We start from the raw sequence: 23,561 nt of genomic DNA on the forward strand, positions 1-23,561 counted from the left end.
CGTGCTCTGTTTGGTGGGCTCTGCTTGCACAAGGCAGAGGGACAGACTGAGATCTTTATGAGAATGAGGCAGTGGTCATGGTGATCTGTTCCATATATAGTGCTTGTCTGTGCTGCCATTTAAGAAAAAAAAAATTATTTTAAGGAAAATCAAATGCTGACTTGGCAGCCTATCCGTCTAATCTTTGGTAAATGCAGATGTGCATCTTGGAACAATTTACTCCTGGTTGTGTTTAGGGCTACCAGAGCGACTGTTTATTCCCACATATGGAGCATGGTTTCAGAAGGTAATTTAAACAAATGGAGTGCCACTTCCAATTTTTCAGGCTTCCAGCCTGGGAGCCAAAGCTGTTTGCCTGGCTCCAGCTCGCCCACCCTGGCCGTGTCAGCTCCTCCATGGGCTGCCAAGCTTGCAGAGAGCCCTCTGTGTTCCCCCTCCCATTTCCATGTGGAAAAGCCCCTTGGCCCAGAGATACCTGAGTCCCGGCATTGGTGTGGGTGAGGGCAGGCAGAGCAGTGCTGTACCCACACACTTGAGTGGGGTGAATGCATGGTTTGGAAAGCCTGGTTCTGTGCATGTACTGCACTAACTGCCTGTTTCTGGAGCTAGATGTTGTGCAAGCTTCTGGCTATGCCTTCCATGTCTTTATCGTGGTTTAAGTTTGTTTTGAAATAGCAGTTCAGCTCGGTATTAGGAGTATTAACAAATACCATCTCATGTAAGCATTTGTTCTACAGTCAGGTCTGGTGCATTTGGATACTGTCATACAAAATATGGTGGGGGCACATTAGGAAGGCTGAGCTGTTGATAGAAAATATACAGTATCTGGGTTGCATGTGGATGGCAAGAATCTATGGGCAATACACATACCCCTCTGGGTTTTGTGGCTGTTGGACTCCATGGTGCTCTTAAAGGAAGTCATACGAAGTAAACCTGCCTGCACGATTCCTTTGTATTAGACTAAGAATTTGATAATTTACAAGTATTTGACTGGGAGAGGTTGGTAGCTTCTCATCCTAATGCTGAATTGGAGAGGATGAGAGGTAACCAAATTTCCAGCGTAATGAAATCAGCCAGCCCCATTCTTTGTTTCCTGGTGGAGCTGATGGGGAGAGCCCTCTGAGGAGCAGCAGAACACAGCAGTGCATGGAGCAAAGCAGCTTTGGGAAGTGGGCTTGGGCATGGTCTGCTTTCTTGTTTGCACACTGGCAGGGAGCCTCAAGGAGTGGACACGGAGGAGCTGGGGTCTGAAGTGCTGCTTAAACATTTGCAATGATTCAGTCCTTCCTTTCTTCTGTACTATTGCACTGCTCAGCAATTCCCTGAGTTGTGACTCCGTGCCCATCCGTGCCTTACATGGACTCGAAAGCTCAACCTTGCGAAGCTGTGTGCTTCAGGCTTGTTTTAAGACCCCCAAACGGCTCTGTAGTTTGCCTTTATTTGTTTGGTTTTTGTTTTCTTGCAGTTTCTGCAAGCATAAAAGAGGCTTTGTCCACTGCTGGGCCCAGAATTTCACACATACAAGGGAAGGCATTGAGCAAATTCCAGGCTGCGGCTTTGCTTCCACGTGCCCCCGCTGCATTTACCTGTATTTAGTGCCTGTCTCTGACTCAGTGTTTACTCTTCAGTATTTAAACATTCCCTAGAAATTAAATCTTTTAAGAACATTATTCTTCACACCAAGTGCTTGCAGAAGCCCAGTTGTGCAATGCCTACGCTCATGTATTGGCTGCTGTCTTACTCCCTCAGAATATGATTTATGGTGGCAAAGCAGAAGCTACAACTACGAGAGTTTCGGTACTACGATTCTGAAGGCTCCTTTCAAAATAGCAGCGTCTCCTGCTCTAAAAATACTCTATTATCCCTTGTTTTAATTTCTTTTCTTAAGAATTTTGGTTGGTTGTCAGGCCTGCGAGGACTATTATTGATAAGGAGAATCAGATTCTGTTGTTGGAAATGGCTTGTGTGCTTCTCTAGTGTTGGAAGGTGACTCTTTAAGGCGTCCTGTGCAGCTATTGCTGTGAAAGGATCTTCTGCCAAGCTTGCATTGTTATGAAATAAATGTAAATTTGAGGCTAATCGCTGTGTTTCTGCAGGAAAAAAACCTCGTGAAAGCAGCTGTGGGATCTGTCACCCAATTGAGGGCACAGAGGAGACCTGGGGATGTGGTTGGCTGCAGGCATCAGCCGAGCTGGGCCCGGGGAGCTGATATCCTAATGTGGGGAGTCTTTGCAAGGTGCTGTATGATGTGAGAAAGCCATTTGTGAGTCAGGCTGCCTTTGGCTCAGGTGCTTCATCAGTCCTTAAAGATCAGCAGTAGGTGTTTGGGATGATTAGGATGGGAAGAGGATGAGTGGTGTGGAGAAATGCTGAGAGGTAAAGACTGGCTGATGGGTGATGGACTGCTCGGCCTTCACAGTGCTGCCTGTCCCTGGTTGCTGTGCCTTCTGCAGAGCAGGCATCTTCTCCAGGCTGGTGGGAACTGGCTCAGCGATGACATTAGCGCTCAGGATTCAGCAGTTCTGGCTCTTCCCCTGGCTATTGCCAACATTTTTTGCATAGAAAAGGCCTGCTCCCAAAAGGAGCATTTATATGGGTGGGAGAAGCTGCCTGAATTAAAGCCACTATTGAGTGGGTTGGCTGCTGCTGGGAGCAGATGAATCCTGGTGGCTCGCACAGCGCCTTGCAGAGCGGGGGGTTTTCATCATAAACGCTGAGGGCAGTGCACGTGTGTACTGAAAACATCATTGTTCTGGGCCTGGCATCTCGGGATGTGCTGATAGAGGGCGGGTTTGATGCTAAGCAGTAAGAAAGTGCAGTTTACATTTAGTGACGGGGCCACTGCTTATTTGTTCCCATAGAAACTGGCAGCTAATCACAGCAAACTGCATAAAGGCTGCTGCTGGAAATGCAGTCTCTAAATATTTCTGAATGCATCATCTAGATATCTGGCATGTGCTCTGCTTCATCCTGCACTTTCATGTCCTATCTCCATCCCTCCCTGCTAAGTGCACTTGAGATCCAGTGACAGCAATGCATTGGGCATCCTTAATCACAAATGCAATAGTATCACCTGCTGATTGCTGGCCTAAACTTACCAGCCAGGGGGGAATGTTTATTTGCTCATAGGGAAACAGGAAAAGATGGGAGCACCTTGCAGGGTCTCCTGCCCTGCTCACAGCCCTGTTCTGTGGCCTCCTTGGTGCTCTGCTCACAGCAGGCTGTCGATTCACGCTTTGTTCATCTGAAATACTTACCTTCCAATGACCACGTGCAAAACCCTAATCAGCTGATGGTTATCAGCTGCATCGTGACTTGGTTTATTGGGTGTGGTTTCTATCAAACCAGATATCTAAGTATTTCAGGTTGTGTAGCAGACTGCATAGGTAGTGATGTAGAGATATTGGTGTTTGGTGGACGATGATGGTTGCCAGTCCCTTGTCATGTCCCTGCTGTGGTCTTGGTGCAGCCATCCCTTGGCACAGCACTGAGTTCTGCTGAGGTCCCTGGGTGCAGCTCTAGCTGGGGGCTGCAAGGAGTGCTCATAATTAAATGCTTTGCACAGGTTTCTACTGTTTGGCAGTCTTTAAGCTGCAGCATTATTATACCAGATTTCCCTCTTCCAATTGTTACTCTTGGTTTCGTTTGAATATCCAAGTGTGTATGCTGGGCTGAGGCACGCTGCTGTCCTGCTGGTGACCTCTGGATCCAAGCTGAGATGGTAGCAATGTAAGTGCTGCTTAAAAATACTCACAAGTGAGTGTACAGTACAGCACATTACCGAGCATTTCTTTATCTTCCTGCTTTTGCTTTTTAATAAACCAATTCACTTGCATTCACATTGGAGTTCCGCTTTCAGCTGTGTACCTGGAATGTACCACTTTTCTTTCTCTGCATGTAGGTCATCAGAGTTAAAGCAAAATGACAAATCCAGGTAAAACAAGTAAAACCTGCCTGCTCCAATATCCTCCCAGCACTCAGAAGTCAAGGCTTCGTGTTAGAATTCGAGACGTTCTAGAAGTGTGGAAGGAGGTGGCGTGCCCTGTCCTTCTCCAGCGAGTCTCAGCACTGCAGCAAGCATGGCTTAGTTCCCCAGCGGGTGACCGGTGGCTGCTGCTGCCCAGCATTCTTGATGTGGAGCCTGCTGTGACAGATTTCTTCCTGCATGAGCCTACATTTCCAAAACTGTGCTGCTAAGCAACTCCGAGAGCCCAGGGTTGCTCTAATGTAGTGTCAGTGAGTAACAGACTTGTATTATTTCCTCCGGCTCTGCTGACTGCAGGCAGGAGCGTTAGCAATACAAGAAACATGATAATTACAGTGCAGGGGACCTTGGAAGCAGACCTGGGCTCTGGCTCTGACCCGAGCTGGGTGTGTTGGCTGCAGCAGCTCCTCACCACTGCTTGGTGCTGGGCAAAGCAGTGATGTTTGTTGCAAAGACAGTTTGCACTCCTGCTTTTGCAAGATGCTCATTCTTCAATGTGATGTATACTAATAAAATGTCACTGTTTGGACCCAGCAGCCCCTTTTATTTTTAGCAGTATTAGCTCTTGAGCAGCCATTTCTCATTTTAAAATGGCAATCTCTTAAAGCTGTTACTAATCATATGTCGGTCAGTTTGCTAAAACAACCTGCAATGCTGCAGACAAATGGGAGTTCGGTGTTGGGAAACTCAGTCTTGTTTTACTTGAATGTTTATGTTGCAGTGCAACCTTGAGGCTGACCGGCTGCCTGTGCCTTGAGCTCTCCTGGGCTGTCCCAGCATTCAGCATCAGTTGGGATGGGATGATTTTGGCTGTAATTCCTGCAAGTCATGGAGGGCCTGGCTTTACAGCAGCACACTTTTTGATGCATTCAGAACCTGTCTTATTCTCCTGATATTGTTCCAGCCTGCTGGATGGTATTGGATGTCGCTGGGGAGGCTTACACACGTCACTGGTACTATAAATGAATTCACTGTAGTCTCCTCCCCTGTGCTGTCTCTGCAATTAAAATAGCAGTGGAGAACCTGGTGCGTCAGTGCCCTCCAAGGCAAGCTGCAGTGCTTCTGGTCTCACCTGGTTGCAGCTGGGCACTTCCTAGCAGTGCTGAGGCCCATCCTGTTCTGAGCTGTAGTGCAGCATTGGCTTCTTAAGGGCTGTTAGAAGGTGCAAAATGAATGAGCATCTACTGGACATTTGAGGTTGCTTAAACCTTCACAACAAACGCAGTCTTTTGACTGCACCTCAAGCAGCCTTTGGCTGGAGAGCTGAAGACTGGTGCCTTTCTGCTGAGCTCTGCTGGTGCCAGGCAGCTCCATTTCCCAGCATCATCAGCCTTCTCTCCTGCTCCTGCTGGCTCTGTCTCCAGGCAACCTGCCCTCCCGCAGGATCCCCAGCCCATGACGTCCCTGCTGTTCTCCCCCTCCCACCTCTCCCCCTCAGCTTTTTCCATCACTGTTGAGGTGTGGAGCTGAATGTGTGCAACTGCTTTTTGTTTCCCTCCTACGTGCAGTTGATGTGCACTTCTCTCCATGTGTGGGAAACGCAGCAGATAAAAGATGAGAGCATCCTGTGTTGTCATCTGATTTTCCCAGGCCTTTCCTCCCTTCTCCTTGATTTAGGTGAGGTTAGTGCTGTGTCCTGACAGCCGGTGCTGCACGGATGCAGCCCAGCCGTGTTTATCTGTACTGAGACAGAAGTTTAACTACTTGAATTCCCTCCCCAAGGAGTGCTGTGATAGGACTCGAGCCCTGTTTGCAGAGCAGCTCGTGCTTACTCAACCAGGATCTGCTTTTTCACCTTGCATTTGACAAGTTAACCAGCTGAGACAGATTGCAGCGTGCCACCATTAGGTTCTGTGCTAGCTAAACCAAGCTCATTCAAATCCCCGTTTTAATTAACAAGTGCAATCTTTGTGCATTAAGTGTTGCGATTGCTTTTAATTTGTGTGGAACCCACAGAGGTAGCTCTGCAGATTGTCAGCAGATCACGAGCTGAAACAGGGCAGGATGCGTGTCTGAGTGCTCCTTCCTTTTGCTCCAGCAAACCCACACTGTACTTGGCTGCCTCAGTAGATCCCACTGTAATTAATGGGGGGCCACTGCTAATGTTATGAGCAAAAGCTGCTTTCCCATTAATCATCTGTTTGATGTGTTTTGCACCTGCAGCGTGGGTTAGATTTGACCAGATAGTGGCCTAATTTGCAACTTAATCTCTGCAAACTGATTAAAGAATGCTCTGGTTTGGGAGATCTCAATTTCCACACTGGAAAGCTGCGATGAGGCAGAAATGAGCTGTAAGGAAGGCAAGGAAGAGCTGGCCTGGGGACAGCAGAGCACCTTCCTTAGCTCCTGCTAACCCTTGCTGCTTTGGGCTTAGGGTTACTAGGTATTGTGGTCCATAGATATCTGCCTTTATAGTTGAGCTGTGAAGTTCAGCTAAATCATGTTGGTATTAAGGTTTTCAGACCTACCTACCTATGAAATGTGGTGTAATTTGCAGCTACAGACCTTCTGACTTGCTAAAGAAGTTTCTTCACATACTGAAATGGTTCATTCATCTAATTAGCATCTCCAGTTATGTTTCCTTTGTCTCTCTCTGGGATCTTACCATCCATCCATCGTGCTGTTCCGCAGGCCTGGATGCAGTTGGTATGAACACGCTCAGCAGGCAGCAAAGGTAACTTGGAGTCTGTTTCCTGCTGTTACCCAAAGTGATGAAGTAATTAAGAACAGCTCTCCAGAACCTCACTGTTGCTGATCTATGATGCAAGGAAACAATGACAAGTGAAGGAGAATACAATTACTGGAAGCCAGCTCTAGCAAGGCAATCAACCTGGCTTGTTGCTTGCAGAATGTTAGTTCTAACTTAGTGGGCCTGCAGGAGAATACCTGTCATCCCTTTTACTTTTCAGAACAGGGAGAAAATAAAATGTAAGGATTTGCATTAAAATCACTGTTTGGCACTGAAGTTCGTGCTGTGAAGCAGCGTGGTTTGGAGGTACAGCTCCCATATGCATTTAACATCTTCCTTTTGGAAATAGAAGCTGCAACTGCTGGTGTAAATTTGGTGATAAGCTGGGAAGGGAGGGATTCATGCTTGGGATGTCCGTGTGTTTAAAGGCTGGGCTCCTAGAGGGTGTTGTGGATGAGTTTCCTCTAGCTGTGACAATTCAAACAGCGTGTGTAGGCTGTTGTGTGTGCACTGAAATGATGAGGTTTCTGTAATGGAGTTTAGCTGCTATGTGGCTGTAGATGTGAGCGTTGTTTTTCTGCTTCTGTCATTGAAATTCCAGTCCTGTTCCCCTGGGGATGCTGAAAGGTCATAGCAGAGTACAGCGTTCACACAAGTGGAGTATTAACATTGCAGCAGACCAAGAGGATTTGGGCATATTGACTTTTCTCCAAACACCATCAGTATATTCTTCACCTTGTGCAAGGTATAAGTCACTGCATTGATTCTGAAGAGGGATGTGGATGAGGTGATAACTTCCTTCCTGAGCAAATGCAACTTTGCTAGACACATTTTGGTCCACAGTTTCCTGCTTTCAGTCGCTGCCAATGTTAGCATTTATGCCACCTCCAAAAGCCACTGGTTTTGCTGCAGAATGGCCTAGTTTTATCTGCAGCATTGCTTTCAGTTAGGTTCATTCTGCTGGTTACTTAATTCGGAGCTGTAGGTGCCTCTTGTGCCCACTAGCTTGTCAAGGGGAGTGTTTCTGGTTCTCTGACAAGCGTGCTGTTGTCTAGCCATGTAGGATGCTGGGATGAGTTGGCTTTATTCTGACCTCCATATGTCCTTATCTAAGCAGTGCTTAGCTCTGGTTCCCCACCTATCACACCCTGCCTCTTCTTTTTTACACTCAGTCTGGCCTTCTGCAGCCTATTTATTGTCTAGTCCCAAGACCAGTATGGATGCCACCATTGCATTGGTTGCACTATGTGACGGGTGATGGAGGAGCCGAGCTCCATGGACTCACTCATTTATAGCAGAATACATCTGTGAATGTTCATGGAGGGTTTTCCAGGAGCAATTTAAAGCAGAAGAGGGACTTCTCAGAACGATTCTAGGAACTGTGTTTTTCCTAAACATGCTTTGTTGTTTTTCTTTTTTTCCTCAGCACAGTCAATTTGTCAGTGCCATCTGTTGGCTCCTGTTACATTGAGGAGATCGATGGCTGACTTATGCTAACACTTACTGGCACTATTATTTTGTAACTGATTAGATCAATCTCATGGTCGTAGTCTGAAAGGAGCGTGGTTTTTCCTGGTTTTGAACTTATGCCACTATAGAAACAACTGAGCTGAAATAATGAAAGCGGTTTCTTTAAGGAATAGCCATCCAAACAGGAGACTTTAATCAGTTATAACTAGATAGAAGTTGCTGAGTGCTAAGGGATTGATGTTAGGCCAGGACAGTGTCTTTAGCTGTTTCTTTGCTCAGTGCATATAAGAAGAAGGAATGGTCTCTTATTATGGCTTCTTTCCACTGAGCACAAGCTAGTATTTCCTATCTTTTTTCTCTTTGACTCTTTGAGAAGTTTGATGTTCATTCTCAGTGGTGCTTGGCCTCCCCAGCTGGCTGCATGTGTGACTGTTTTGCAGGGCTCTGGTTAAGCACTTAATTTAGCAGGCTGCTGGGCACAGGCTGTCTGTTCCCAGTGAGGCTGAGGGAGGGCAGCCAGGGCTGGTTGCCATTCCAGTGCCTGTCCTGCAGCCCAACTGCAGGCAGCGTGGTTGCTCCCTTCCATGCATGTGCAGTGCTGTGAGCTGTTCCTCATAGCTTAACTTTAATGCAAGGTAGAATTTACAGGCAGACCCATTCTGGTACATCCCAAACTCTTTCTGAGTTAGATGTGGTGACACAGAGGCATTCAGCGCCCGAGGAATTCAGGTACCTCCTGCTCCGTCCTCCCCTGCCAGCAGGGATTTGTTCTCCTTGTTGGCAAGGGCAGTGGTGATTCAAGGAAGTATGCATGAACATGAGCCACATTAGCTGATAAACAGGATGTCTGGATAACTTTGAATTCCTACAAGTGGGTATTATTTTCTACACCAAGACTAATGCTCTTGCCCTTGGCACAATCCTTTAGCTCTATTCCCAACCCAGGGTTGGTGATGGGCTAATCAGGTGATGGACACTTTTGACCTGGATCAGTCACCAAGCTTCTGGGCTGCTTTGGGCATAATAAAGTCATCTCAGGGCTTGTACAGGGAGACTTTTTCCCTTGGAATTTTGCTAGTTTTCAGGTCTCTATAAGGCTGACATGTTTATTTTGTACACACAGCTGCTTTCAAAACCCATTTCCTTACTGCAGTCTCCTGTTAAGAGCGGGTTGGCTGGCCCTCACCATTCACACATGCCCAGCACAGCTTTAGAATCAGGAAAACATGGAACAATATTCAAGTTGGAGCACACCAGGCAATGAGAAGCATGGAGATGCCCCAGCCAAACCCAAAGAGCACAGCCTTGTGGTCATCAGCTTGAAAGCCTCACCTTCTTTTTATGGCTTGTTGTTTTTAAGAACTTAACTTTTCTTCCAAGTAACAATTTGTCTCTCAAACTACTGGTGTGTTAGTTGGCTCCGAGAAGGAAGAAAATGAAATGTTTGGAAGTGGAGGGAACATTGTGTTAATTGGTAGCAGCATGCATGCCCCAGAGCTGGCACGTATCCTGCTGCCTCTAAGCTTCATTAACTTTTGATAAAAGAAGAGTGAATTTTTCCGACTACTTTTTAAAGAACATTTCATTGTTTAAGGAATTAGATTATGGTTTTCTTCCACTTTTAATTGTAGCTTAACTTGTGCTTTATTTAATGATGTTTAGCCTCGCTCTCTCCTCTCTATGTTTTTATGTGGGATGAGGGAGTGCGCTTAATTGGGGTTGAGTCTCAGTGCTTCAAGAGATTTGTTCCTTATGCACAAGTGGTCCTACAGAGCCATGGGGCCATAAATGTCAGCGCTCCCCTCGACTGCAGCAGGAAACCCATCTGCCTGTGTTTCTCCTATGGCTCTGACTGCTGTAAGGTGCGCTTGTGGCTGCAGCTGTGGGCCCCGCCATGGCCGTGCCTTCAGCCCTGCGTCCCACTGCAGGCTCATCACAGCAGCCACCCGCCGTGCGTCATTGACACGGATCTGGTTGTTGCCGGCTGAAGCTGCCAACGAGGGCGGTGATTGATGGGAATTGTCTTGTGAGTGATGGGAACACTTGTCTGGGTCTTAGCTGATAGCAGTGACGCCTGGCAGAGGGGAGGGGAAGGGGTGAAACAGCACCTGGCTCCTTCAGACACTGCTTGGCATGAGCGATGGGCTGTCCTCCTCCTCCTCCTCGAGGTGCACTGCAGCCCTTTACCAAGCCCAGAGCACTGACCCCAGCTGCATTTCTCCTGGCCCAGTGGGACGGTGACCCCAATAATGAACGTGGGGTGTGCCTGGTACCTGCTGTGATCCATCAGCTCCAAAACAGTGCAATTAGAAGACTGGGAAGAAAACATTAGCAAAATGCCCAGGAATTCCAAGCAATGCTTTATGGAGAAAATGGTTAAGCACCTGCTTGGGCACTGTTATTATGCAGCTCAAGGGAAGTGCCTGTGCTGTGGAAGGGAGCAGGCATCCAAGCATCCAACACAAACCCCACACAGTTCCCCCCCAGCCCTGGCTCTCCCTGCATGGTCTGTTAGGAGCACTGAGGGGATTTCCTACTTCCACCCGCGCCGTGGTGAGGAAGCCCTGAATTTCCTGAAACTGGAGCACGAGGTGCTTTCCCCCGGCTTTTACAGGAGACTTTTACCTTTCATGTTATCTCTGTTGCTGGAGGCATTTAAATTCAATGAAGAAACTCCTTCAGAATTGCCAGGTCTCTTGTCTTCCTCACTTATGGGACATACTCAGCCTTACTCCAGGGCCACCCATTTGATGGGGAGGTAGGATCTCTTTAAGAAGGCAATGCCTTCTTGTACCTTCTGCACTGGTGTATGGGATGGCAGCACTCTGCCCTGTGCTATCAAAGAGGACCAAAGGGATTCCATTCCGTTCCACCTGGCCTCGCTGTCTAAGTTATATCCCTTCACATGAACTTGGCCAGAAGTGTCAGCTCAACTCAAATAATTAAGCCAGGAAATGAGATTTCCTTTGAGCAAATATACGGTCGTGAAATAAGTAAGGAGCTTAGGAGTGCTCCAGACCTGTGGATTCTCATTTAAATATTTGTGCCTGGAAATGACTCATGTCTCTGGGTAGACATCTTGCCTTCGCTCTCGCAGGAAGCTTCTCGCCGTTCTTTTAAACATGGTTAGTTGAAGCTTTACAAAAGCTTGTTCATAGGAGGCAGGTCCTTGGGGAGAGGCATGTGGTGAGCGCTCCCGAACCTCCTCTGACTCCCTAAAGTTATCCAGTCAATTCTTGAGCACTGTCCTTGCAGCCTGGCGGTGTGGACCTCCAGCAGCACAGCTCACAGCCATACGCTGCTGCATGTCTGCTGGGCCATGGGGGATGCGTCCCAGCAGCAACTTGTCACCCTGTTAATCACTGCCTGTTAGTGCCTGGCAGCGGCGAGCAGGGGCTGCTTGTGCCGCTTCACCTTCTGCCTTGGCTCCAGCCCTGCTGCTGCCAGCTACTCCTGACGCTGAGTGCCAGCCCTGGCTGCTTTACAGCTTCTGTTCTTGCTGTAGTAAGCACGCTCGGTGACTTGGATGTCTGGAATGATTCCTTTGCTCTAAGTGTTTCAAGTGAAAAAACCAGCTTGTTGTACATAGTGCCTCTTCAGGGTTCTGCTCACATGCAGGGCAGCTATTCTTCTGACAAGGGTATTCTCATAAAATACATAGCTTCGTTTTCTTTTGCTTCAGCTCATCCCTTTAAAGATTCTCAAGATAGTATTCTTCCCCCCTTCCCCCACCAAACAGAGTCACGCCTCTTAGAGCATCATTTGGCATCACACTTGGGTTTGGCACCAGAGGAGGAATACCACCAGCACCCAGACCAACCTGCTGCTGGCCCCCTTTCCTCACTGGGGCTGGCAGGGAGCTCTGCAATGTGCTCCTGGGCAGGCAGCAGCAATCCCGCAGTGCTCCCATTCCCAATCTGCAGCCTCAGGGCCCCGTGCTTGGCCCTGTGCGCTTGGGCTTCCCCTGCTGCCAACACCTGCGCTGGGTGTGAAGGTCAGGGCTGTTAGTTCAGAGCTTGGATGCATTCCAGTCGCATGTGGTGCAGTTTCTATAGGCTGATTCGGTGTCAAGTCCTGCCTTCCACCAGCAGTATCTTGTTTGAGGGAGAAAATGGGACTTGTGTATGCTTTTAATCATGATAGACTTCAAAGGAAATTGGTTTTTCAAGATAATCACGTCCCCATCCCTAGTGAATGCTGGATCCTGCTGCAAGCTTGTGTTTGCATAACTGGGCTTTGAGTTCCTGTGTCACGTCTTTCCAATTGTGCACCATCAGCACTTGTGCCCGCAGTGCTGCTTTGCATGCCCTTCCTCTGATCTTTACGTGATTCTGCAGTCTTCTTGGACTAAAGTCCTGCAGATCACACGCAAGCCAGGAGAACTTGTATAAAAGTGGGTCTTTTCTCAAGGAAAGTGCAATCTCTAAGCAGAACAACTTGCTGGTGGAAGATAGTCCAGCCCACAAATCTTGAGATGAAATACCACACTGTAGCTGCAGTCTTGCACTGAGGTTTGTTGGTGGCTGAAGTTTGGTTTGCAAGCAGCATTGCAAATGCAGTGTTTGCTGCTCATGGGGTGTGCAAGACTTTTTAGCTGCCTGGCATCCCCTCACTGCTGTATGTCTGTCCCATTACAGTAAGCAAGCCATGGTGTGGATAACACCAGAGCCTGTTGCTCTGATGCCTTTCCCTTTCCTTCATTGCCCCCATCTGTGTGTTTAGAGCCCCTGGAGGCTGTGCAGAGCTCCCAGGCTCTCCGAGGTATGGACTACAAAGCACAGTTTTCATCTGGTGTTTAGCACAGCACAGTCTTATGTACAGTATTTGGGTCTTTTCTTAATGTTCTTTCACAAATGTAATTGGGTAAATAACCTGCTTTTTAACTTTTCCCCTTCTTCCAGGTTGCTATAAAGATAATTGATAAGACACAGCTGGATGAAGAGAATCTGAAGAAGATATTTCGAGAAGTTCAGATTATGAAGATGCTCTGCCATCCACATATCATCAGGTTATATCAGGTAGGTGCACTTTGCAGTGAGTTTTCCCTCTCTTCACTACACCTTTACACTGTATAACAGTGTGTTCCATACATTTGTCCCTCTCTTCCTCCTAGGTGAAGTGCTGGGAAAGTCCTTTATGTTTTTAAGATCTCAAAGTACTTGAGTGAGAAGAGGACAGGCAAAAAGTGTGGCTAACCCTTCTCTTTTCTGGGAGATCACACTTCCGCTGGGGGCTGGCCCTTTGCCATCACTTTATGGCTATTGTCTGCTTTTCAGCTTCCCAGTTGAAGCCGGATGTGGGTTACCCTTCTCAGCTGAAGGGAGAGAATAATTCTCGTCCTCTAGGAGGACTGAGAGCGTGCTGCTCTCCTCTCCCTGCACAACTCCCTGGTGGTTTGTGGACTTGCTGATCTGTTCTGTGCTTTCTTGGAAGGTGATCAATAGCAATGGCACACCTGCTTTTGTCCGATGTTTGCAGACTTTTTGCTTCTTTGGCGTTTTTACTCTGCAAACAGAATTGCCAGAGACAGAACCTACTTGTGCTGCTTTTTACGCACGTATTCAGCATGGTCAAACAGAACAGCAGGGAAGGTGCAACAAGCCAGAAGTGAGCAGAGTGATGGGAGCAAGGAAGTAAGAGGGACTGACACCTTGGTGAAATGCTCAGTGCTATTCTGGAAACTGAATATTCCCTCTCTGAATCTTTTTGATTCAAGGCCTCGCACAATTATTTACAACCGAAGGGTGTTTGAAAGCTCTGTACAAATTCTCTTCTGTTGCGTGCAATCTGATTTCTGGGAAGCTGGAGGAAAATGGCTGCTTATCAGTCCCTTCCCAGAGCTGCCTGCTGCCTGCCAGGCTTATGCAGGACCACCTGCCCTCTGCTCACAGACACAGCCTGAACTGGGAAGGGACAGAGCTTCCATCCCAGCTCTGGTTGGGAAGTCAGCTCCTCTTTGGGCAGGCACACACATTGTCCAGGGCCCCTTATCTTGGGAAAGAATTACAGTGCAAGAGACTAATTAAGTTGAGTAACCTGCTGTTTGTGGCTTCCCTTCTCTGATGGCAGGCAATGGAATATAAAAACTTGAAATTCTGGGGAAGTAGTCAGGAGTTATTTCCTTCTGTAATGGGATGTTCATGTATGCGTTTTAAGGGAGAAGTTAAACCCTCAAGAATGGTTATGCCATTCCTCAGAATTAAACCCTTGTCTGTTCAAGACCAGTCTGCTTCTGATCTTTGCCTGGTGGATGTAAGCAATTATTTGGACTCCAAGGAGTTAAAACTGAGTAGAAGTGAGTGAGGTTAATGTTTAGCTATTTTTGCCAAATAACCAAAATTGAAATGCCTACAGCAAATACTACGGAATTATGACATGTTAAGATACTTAGGGAATGTCTCTTTGTAGACTGATTTCTTCATGCTTTCTTTCTTGCCCCAGAATCCTAAATAAAAGTTACTAAAACCTGGATTTGGGAATTCGGAGTCTTTAATTGTTGTTTTTTAATTAGGAATCTGAATTTAAAACCATGTTTTCTGAACACGTTATAGAAGGAATGCAAATTTCTATCATGTTTCTCTGCATGAAGCAGTCTCCTTTATCCATTGCTTTTCTGTCCTTATGTCCAGGTTATGGAGACAGAGAGGATGATTTATCTGGTGACAGAATATGCCAGCGGAGGGGAAATATTTGGTAAGTACATTTATTGCATTCTTTAATCAGATAATGCACTCAGTTAACTACAGTAAACTGAAAATAGCTGCCCTGCTCTCTTGTTTCAGTTGAGAGATGCCCTTCAGCCTGAGAACTTTCCATTGACAAAGGGAGTAAAAAAATAAATGATACCAACTTAATGGAAAAATAACTTCCATAACCTCTGCTTCTTCTTTGGGTTTCGTTGACAGGTGGTGCTGCTCTTTTATGCTGTCTTTAGATTAAATAAGTTGTGGCATTAACCAGTTGTATACGATGCTGAGGGCTTCGCTTCCCAGCAGGTCATCTGGAACTTGTTGACTGTAGGTTAAATGCTGGCATGTGTTAGTAGCACTCAAAAACAAATAGGCTCCTGTAGTTCTGTAGTATTTCATTCTCAAAAGCATGTGTGTACATATATATATATTTTACGTATTGAATGTTATCTTAGTATATATTAGCTATGTTCATTTTAAACTCCATTGTCTGCTAGCAAGGTTTCTTCTGAGCTTTCTTCACCACATTTCTTTATATTCTTTAACACACACACGCAAATATCTATGCAGCACAATTGCAAGAGCTGTTGCCTGGTTTATTGGTTGTTTGCTCTCCAACTTGTCCTGTTAAGTCAGTGCAGGAATCTCACTTTTGTTCAGCACCTCTTACCCTCTTGAAAGCGAAGCTGAGTGCACTAAAAGATAAAGGTCTTGATGCAACAAGAGACCCCCCAAATTATTAAAGATAGGGCAACTTTAGCTGGGAGGTGCTGATTTCTAGTGAACGTGATATCCTCACTGTCCTTCAGTACCATTGTAAATGGTTGCCATACTTTCTTCTTGGCATGATCCACATCCTTCACCTACCTTCTCCTTTGGGAGTTGGCAGCTGAGGGAAGAGGTGAGTCGTGGCTGGTGCTTGCAGAGCATGAGTGGTGTGGTGAAACCCTGCCTTCACTCAGCTGAGTCTCCCAGTTGTTTACTCAAACATTAATCATGGTGCTGAACGCTCAGCAGTTCTGAGGGCTTGTGAAACTCATCTGATGCTGTGCAGCAAGCCATAATTGCAGCACAATCATCTGAATGCGTATCAGACGCTGCCAGTGGTTATGAGACTTCACTTGTATGTGGATCACTGCAGGAAAGTATGAATTCCTTTTGACTTTTTCTCCTTCTTTTGTTGAATTTGGCAGGGACAATTCATCCTTTTTAAAATCCAGAACTATGTGCGAGCTCATATGCAAACTTGGAATGAATTCTCCTGGTTATAGAAATAGTTTTCTACATGAGTTGAAGATAAATCTAATTGCTTTCTGAAATATTTTATGCTGTAGTAAATTCAGCCCATTAGAATGGCTAATTCCCATTTTACTGCCCAGCATTTTATCCTCATTCAGAGCTGGGAGCAGTCAGCCCAAGCGCTGTCAGTGGTGCAGTAGCTGTGATGTTTTTCCAGCCCATGGTTGTGGGGCTGTGCTGGGCTTTTTGCATTTCCAGGTCCTTTATGAGGCCCAGCACCCTGAAGCATTAGAGCAGAGAAAGGAAAACCAAAGTCTCAGGTTTCTGTAATCAGAGTTTCCTGGGTAGCCATTAAGATTTTGCTCTAAGAGAGGAAGCAATTTACTGGGAGGAAGCAGCAGCCCATTTTGGAAATGTTGCCTTGCAGTCGTTAGCATCTCTAGCACTGCAGAATCACATCCTTGCGTTGCCCAGGGAGCATCTCCCTGCAGTGTGGGCTGCCAAGGTCAGTGGATAGGTGGGCCTGGAGAGGCACCGTGCAGCCTGAAGAGCCCTTGAGCTCAGCTCTCACTGCATGGCCAGCAAACCAGAACAGCATCAGCTCACATCCTCACAGAGTATGGCAGCGTGTGCTCCAGTCTCAAGGGTACGTGGGAGAAAAATGCTTGTTGTCATTGGATTATCTGCCACCTCCTGGGCATGGGATACGTCCCCTGTATTGAACACGTGTGTTCTTTGTCCTTCATCTCTTCTTTCTCTCTTAATGTCTGTGAGATGGCCTTGATTTCCTCTGCATTGAATGCTCGATGTAAAGCTGAGTGCCTCATATAATCTGAGCTACATCGCTACAGCACTGTGAGCTTCAGGTTCATTTGAAGCAAATCTAAGTTGTTTCCCTCTGATGCTTTACAAAACCACTGAAGGTTTAAACTGGGCCTTACAGCTGCAAATATTCCACAGGCAGTAACACAGGGTGGAACTTCCAGCTGAACAAGTGGCAGTTTTGTCCCAGTGGCTGCTGTGTGAGATCAAGTCCATGCACCTTTTCAGCTCCAGGAGGACACGGTGACAGAAGCATTTGGTGCATAGGAGCCAGCAGCTCCTGGCTCTGGTGTGCCTGAGGTCAGCGCTCCGGCCGAGCCACGGCCACCTTTGTACCCTCTTTGCAGCAGGGGTTTGTGCAGACTAAGCTTGCAATGGTTAATTTTGGCATACAGTTGCCCTTGGTGGTATGCAGAGTATTCTGTAGCTTCATTGTTCCTCTCCTTCCTCTGGAGCTTGTGCAGAAATGTCAGCGTGTTTTGAATGCTGCGCCTACGTGCGGAGCTCGGGGACAGGCCCATGCTCCGGGTTTCTTGGTTAAATGTGAAATTTCATGTCTAACCTAAAAGGACTTTTTTGCAGCCCAAGCAGCACTGATAATAGGGAAGCTGTGTTTCCAGACCAAGTGGACAGAGCAGCTGGCAGGAAGCATGTAGCACCTGATGGCAGCAGGGCTGAGCCCTGGGCAGTGCCCAGAACCAGGATCTGCCCAGACCCTTGAAGCTCACCATGCAGGAACCCATTGGCTGTGCCAGTTCTGTGCTGAAATAGGAATTGTTTTCCTCTCCTTGGTGTGAAGTGCAGCTCCAGCTGTGTACTTCTGCACTTCATGAAAGTTTTTAGTTTGTATCTGAGCCTGTGCTGGGCAAAAATATGCATCAAGAGCCTCATAGAAGTGTGCCTGCTGCAGTAGCTGGGTTTGATTTCTTGCCTGTAGGAGAATGTCTTTGAATGATTTCCGAAATGTTGAGAGATTGGAACTTTGCACTTGGTTTTAAGAGCACTTACTGCATCAGCAGGCTGTGTTCCCAGACTCGAGAGGATTACAAATGTGAATGACCTTGACTTGTTTAGGGCTGAGCTATCTATTAATCAGCAGTAATGCCTGTGTTGGAACAGTCCCTTTCTTGACTGCGCTCATCACCGTCATAGCTCTTCTGGGCACACGGTGTGTGACCATGCAAAGGAAAAGGTGAAATACAATGTATGAGAGTAAATGATGCTATTGCTAGCAGGGAGTTAAGGGCCATATATTGGCATTGGTGGTGGACTCCCTTCAGTATGAGCACAGAGAAGTAGGCTGCTCTGCAGACAGAAGCAGGCAGAACTGCTTTCATGTGTCTCAGTAATTAGTATTTACTGCAAGTCAATTATGTCACAGGTTTTTTAATTAATGGGTGGCTGGGAAGAATACAACCACCTGATGAGAAACCTTCAGAAGTGATTTATTTGTATCATTTTCAAGAAGAAATATCTCTATCGAGCCCTACAATTTGAGCAGAGTTTATAGGGTGAAATGAAATCCCTTCGGCCTGGTTTTTGGCTGTGAGGTGTTGGGATGAACCTGAGCAGAAGGGCCTCTTGAGGTGAGTGAGGAGAGAGTGCTGGGCATTCAGTCCTCACGTGATTCCTTTCTAAGCCATCTGCCCATCCAGGTTACCTTCCTGCATGCCACGTGGCGTGTGGGCACAGATAGAATGATGGGAAGGCCCCTTGTGGAGCTGCCTTCAACTCTTTAATTGCCAATTCCTTTTCCTGGCAGAGCTGTGTTCCTGTTCTGTGATGCTCAGGATCATGCTTTTGTCTCTCCCTTCTCTGCCATGTTTTTCTGCCCTGTTTGCCCTGACTTAACAGAGCAGGATGATTAGTGGCTTCTGTAAGCCTGGTGCTTTCCAGCTGTAAGCGGATTGATTTAAGGCTTGTTGCTGTTGGATACCTGCCTTTGTGATCTCTTAGGTCAAATGGAGCCTTCTTCTGTCCATGTTCACAATTGTAGCCTGTCTGGCCACAGACACTGCCTTTGGGTGGTAGTTTTTTCAGTGAAATTCTTGAGAGTATTCAGATTTTCTTAGTAGAGATAAGCTCCATTTTCATAATGAAGTGTGTTCAGTATTACCAATATATTTTTACACCAGGTACCCAGAGATTGGGAATTTCTGTGTGTATTTTGAAACATGAGGGACAATTTTCTTCATTGCATCACAGAAGTAAAGATGGTCCTAAAACAACTTCGGTTCTGAGCTGTAGCACTTGCAGTGGGTGCTTGCATGCATCAGCACTGAGGCTGAGCCTTGGCCAAGGCTTCCTTGTGGAGTGCTGTGTCCCTCAGCAGCAGGACCCTGGGCAGATGTTCAAACTGTTGGAGTGGGGCAAAGAAAGCAAAGGAAAAAGCTGAAAAAGCTGCATTTTTATTTTGGTGTAGAAGCAGATTTGAAGCCCTGAAGCTTCTCACGAAAGCAAACTATTGGTTTCCCAGCTCCAAGTGGTCAGTAAGCACTGTTCTCTGCTTTGTCCATCACAGATCACTTGGTGGCCCACGGGCGCATGGCGGAGAAGGAAGCTCGGAGAAAGTTCAAGCAAATCGTGGCTGCTGTCAACTTCTGTCACTGCCGTAACATCGTTCACAGAGATCTCAAAGCGGAAAATCTTCTTCTGGATGCTAACCTTAACATCAAAATAGCAGGTGAGCTAAGACTACGGTGTGGGAGGAAAGCAGCTGCTTTCAGAAGTTAATAAATGTAGGCATTGGCTGCTTCCAGGTATTCAGAAAGAAGGAAACGTGGTGCAGCTAAAGGAAGCTTTGGATTTCTCTGTGGCCTGCTGCCCAGAGCTGGAACTGGCAGGTTATAGCCAGCAGATTTATATCTCCCTTCAAGAACTGCAAAATAATTTTTCTTTTAAAGCAAGTTTGGCTTCGTAGGCAAATATGCACCTGTAGATATTGCAGTGTTTCAATACACCAAGCGACGGCCAAGACAAATAAAGAAACTGACCTTGTTTTGGGAGCTATTGCCAGCTTAGGATTTCTTCAAAGCAGGTCAGGCCAGGTGAGAGAGAAAGAATGGAAAAGTAAGTATAACAAAATTAGTGGTACGGAAGCAAAAGGGGAAAAAGCAGTCTTGGACTAATTTCACTGTCTTGCTCAGCCAGGGTAAGAAAATAGTCCTAGTGACTTGGGTATGTTGTTCATAGGAGAAGCTGAAGCTGCTAAACACCAGGCCCTTTCAGTCTGTAACCTGTGTTTTGCAGGCTTCTTTTTCAAGTTGTCTTCAGTTTAAGCTAGGTATTAAAAAGGAATTATTTACTATGAGGGTGATGAGACACTGGAACAGGTTGCCCAGTGAGATTGTGAACCTCCTCTCCCTGGGGGAATTCAATGCCAGGCTGGATGGGGCTGTGAGAAACCTGGTCTAGAGGGAGGTGTCCCTGCCTATAGCAGAGGGCTGGAACTCAATGATCTTAAAGGTCCCTTCCAACTCAAAACACTGTGATTCTTTTGCTAACTGCTGTCCTTTCAGAGAGCTACATCTCAGGCAGTTTGTGAGCTGGCCTAGCATGCCCGGTGTCTATTCCTTTTGTACATGAGAATGAGCCTTGGCTGTTGAGCTCTGTGATGTACTAACTAGACCTGACTTCATTTATCTTTGTGGGATGAAGTAGTAACTGCTTGAAACAAGAGGATTTAGTACTGCCCTGGTCATCTTGTTTGGGAGGCTGGAACAGCCAATAGTTACGTTTAATTCTACTAGAGACTAACACATACCAGAGTGTTTTTGGAAGGCACTTTGTTACCTGTGCCCTGTGTTAATGGGGTTCCTCTGAGAGCTTGTCAGCTTTTACAAGGGTTTGTAACATGAATTAAAAAAACCCAAAGTGCCTGAGACTGTAACTTACTACAAAAGCTGTGAGTCTGGCAGAAAGGCTGCTTGGGAAGCGTGTGTAAGCAGCACGGTGTCTGCTGTGTGCAAACAGATGCACTCATGATCTGAGGCCATCGTGTGTTCAAGGGGTAAAATCTCATCTGTGTGTAAGGGAACAACCACATGAGCACACCAGCAAGTTCAGTGAATGCCTGAAAATCATGGAGGCTTTTTTATCTGGGGAAGGTGGAAACTATTTTCTTTCCAAATCCCAGCTCCCAGAATGGTCTCCAGAAGGTATTTCCCACCCTGGTAGTGGCAGTGTTTTTCTTGGCAGGAAGATAGAGCAGATTTGAATAGTAGCCTGGAAAAGCTGATTTATGGTATAGGATTTTCCGAGTATTAAGTTTTGTCCCTATAACTCATCAATTGCAGCCTGACACCAGAGCTTCCATTGTTTCAAGAGCAAAAGAAAAAAAAAAAAAGAAAAAAGAAGCGATAGAAACCGATTACTTTCACTGTCGACCTTCCAGAATAAATACAGCAGACTTGCACAGAACCTTGTTTTGCAGGGTGGAGGATCAGCAAAGCCTTTACTGCCAAGCCTGTTAATGCTGTCAAACTCTGGCCTCTTCAACAACACATTTAATATATCTGTAGCTTCGGCCAGCTGAAGCAGTGTACCTGCTGGGCGCTCTGTATGCAAACTGCTTGCTTTATTCAGACCCCTCATGTAGCCATGCACATTACCTAGCACAACACCACTGGTCTTTCTGACCTGCGTTTGCAGCTTTGCATGGCTTTACTCAGTGTTAGTTAAGCAACTGATGCTTGCAATGCAAGAAGCAGGCTGATGCTGCTGTTTCTACTTGGTGGTAACTAGAAGCGTGCCTATTATATTTTATGTTTTGATTGATTGCAACTGTACAGCTTTTCCATAAACAGTACAATACGAACGCTGTGACCCCAGTTCTCATTTTCCCATGGATGCCTTTGCTCCCGCGTACCTTCTCAGTCTGACTCAGTAGCTGCTGGCACTGTGTTCCCTTGTGCTCCCAGTCAGAGAGTTCAGCCAGGAGTTGAGATTATTGCTAAATACCCAGGCCTCCCTAGGATATGATTTCAGACAGGAATCTGATCTATGCATTGCTTTGCATTTCGTTTGCAAGAGCCTGCTCGCTGCTTCGCCTTCAGAGGATAAAAGTCCCCGTGTGCAGCTCAACAGCAGCTCCCTGGGCTCTGCTCCAGGGTGACAGGAGGGACCAGACCCTCTGTGTTATAGCACAGAGATGGCTTTGAGGTATTTTCCCTGTATTGCATCATCAGGAGGTTTGAGTTTGTTCCCCCAAAACACCCTTTTCCCTTTGCTCTGTTTGTGGAATGGGACCTGGCTGCTCCCCGGTGTTTGGATTTGCTGTGTCTCTAGGCTGGGGTGACGTGTCATGTTTAGAAGAACATTTATTTCAGTCTTTTGAGGTTTGGGAGATTTTGGTTTTTGCTCTCTTTTGTTGCTTTTTTCATTTTTTGGTTGTTTCTTCGATGTTCCCAAGTCCTCCCTCTTACCTTGATGGGGTAGGGGAGCTTTAGGTGTGCCATTTCCACCTCGCTTGGCTGCAGTTCATTGAGCACTGATGGCTCCCAAAGGAACACTCCCAGCCCCAAGCTCCATATGGAGCAGACACAACCACAGCTCTAATAGGGATTAGCTCAGCTCCCTGCAACCAGAACCCTTCCTTTCTGCCATGCCAGGTGCTTCCAGGAGCTGCTGCTTCTGTGAGCTGCTGATTCACCACCTTTCCTTTCAGCATCCCCGCCTTGGACTGCTTCCCGAAGGAGGCACCCTGCAGAGCTGCTCTTTGACCGTCTCCTCCTCAGTTTCAATGGGAAAAAAGTGAATCTGGAGGCTAATTTCAACCAACCACAAAAGAGGAGTAAAGTCCACTCACTGCATAAAAGGATGAATAAAAGTAAACCAGAACAATTAGTTCAAAATATCACTGAATTGTGAAGTACCAAAACCCCAGTGTGTTCTTGCACTGGTTTACAAATAAACTTGACTACTGAATGCTTTGCCAGTAGGAGATGGAAATTGTTTTAGTGCTGCAGATTTTATTGCTTGTTCTGGCGGTCGTAGCTCAGACACTTGTTAAAAATCCCACTGTAAAAGTGAGACAGTAAATCAAAAGCTTACTGAGGTGGAAAAGACAATTGTGCAGCTGTCTGCTGTGTCCCTCCAATTCATCTGCCTAAATTCATCTTTTCTTGTGTTCTGGAAATTAAGATTATCCCATTTCCTCCAGTCGAAACCTCCTGGTTTTGATATCGTAATGGCTTTGCATTTGCTGTGCTCTGTTCTGGGCAGGGGTCTGCACTACATTGCCTGTCCTCTAGAAGGTTCAGCAGGAATACACCACTCTATGGGGGTCTCTGCAAGCACAGGTAGTCTCTTGGTGAGGGTTTTGCCCCCTGTAAGGATGGGAAGACAAGCTGACTGTAATCTGGTGGCTTGGAGTTGGCAGTTGTGTGAACTGCATCCTGCTGTACCCAGCTGTGCTTGGATGCTGTGCTTGTTTCTGCTGAAGTTCTTTAAAGGAGAGAGAAGAAAGTAGTCACCTGGAATTAGGTCATGGAAAATCATGCAAGGAAACGGAGGCTGCAGGCAGGAGCACAAAGCAGCCACTTAGTGCCTGCCAGCTGGGTGTGCTGAGCGCCCTGCACGGAGGGTTTGCTGTGCTCTGTGAAGCTCCAGGTGCTGGTGGGAAGGTTTCTTTGTCCAAAAGGTGATACCTGAATTCCTTTCAGCAGGG

At 46.7% G+C, this 23,561-nt stretch overlaps 1 protein-coding gene across 9 annotated transcripts in view; it reads left to right on the forward strand.

The window, feature by feature from the left end:
• SIK3 (SIK family kinase 3) overlaps window positions 1-23,561 on the forward strand; it is a 66,186-nt gene that overhangs the window by 18,038 nt on the left and 24,587 nt on the right. For all 9 annotated transcript variants that reach the window (XM_085525995.1, XM_085525997.1, XM_085525996.1 and 6 more), the window contains exons 2-4: window positions 13,046-13,162; window positions 14,774-14,837; window positions 19,416-19,577. In XM_085525995.1, coding sequence (XP_085382121.1) covers window positions 13,046-13,162; window positions 14,774-14,837; window positions 19,416-19,577 — 343 coding nt within the window. The remainder of the gene's footprint in view (window positions 1-13,045; window positions 13,163-14,773; window positions 14,838-19,415; window positions 19,578-23,561) is intronic.

The sequence above is a fragment of the Coturnix japonica genome, chromosome 34 (genome assembly GCF_054131305.1).
Source record: "Coturnix japonica strain WE chromosome 34, WE-NBRP24, whole genome shotgun sequence".
NCBI lineage: Eukaryota > Metazoa > Chordata > Aves > Galliformes > Phasianidae > Coturnix > Coturnix japonica.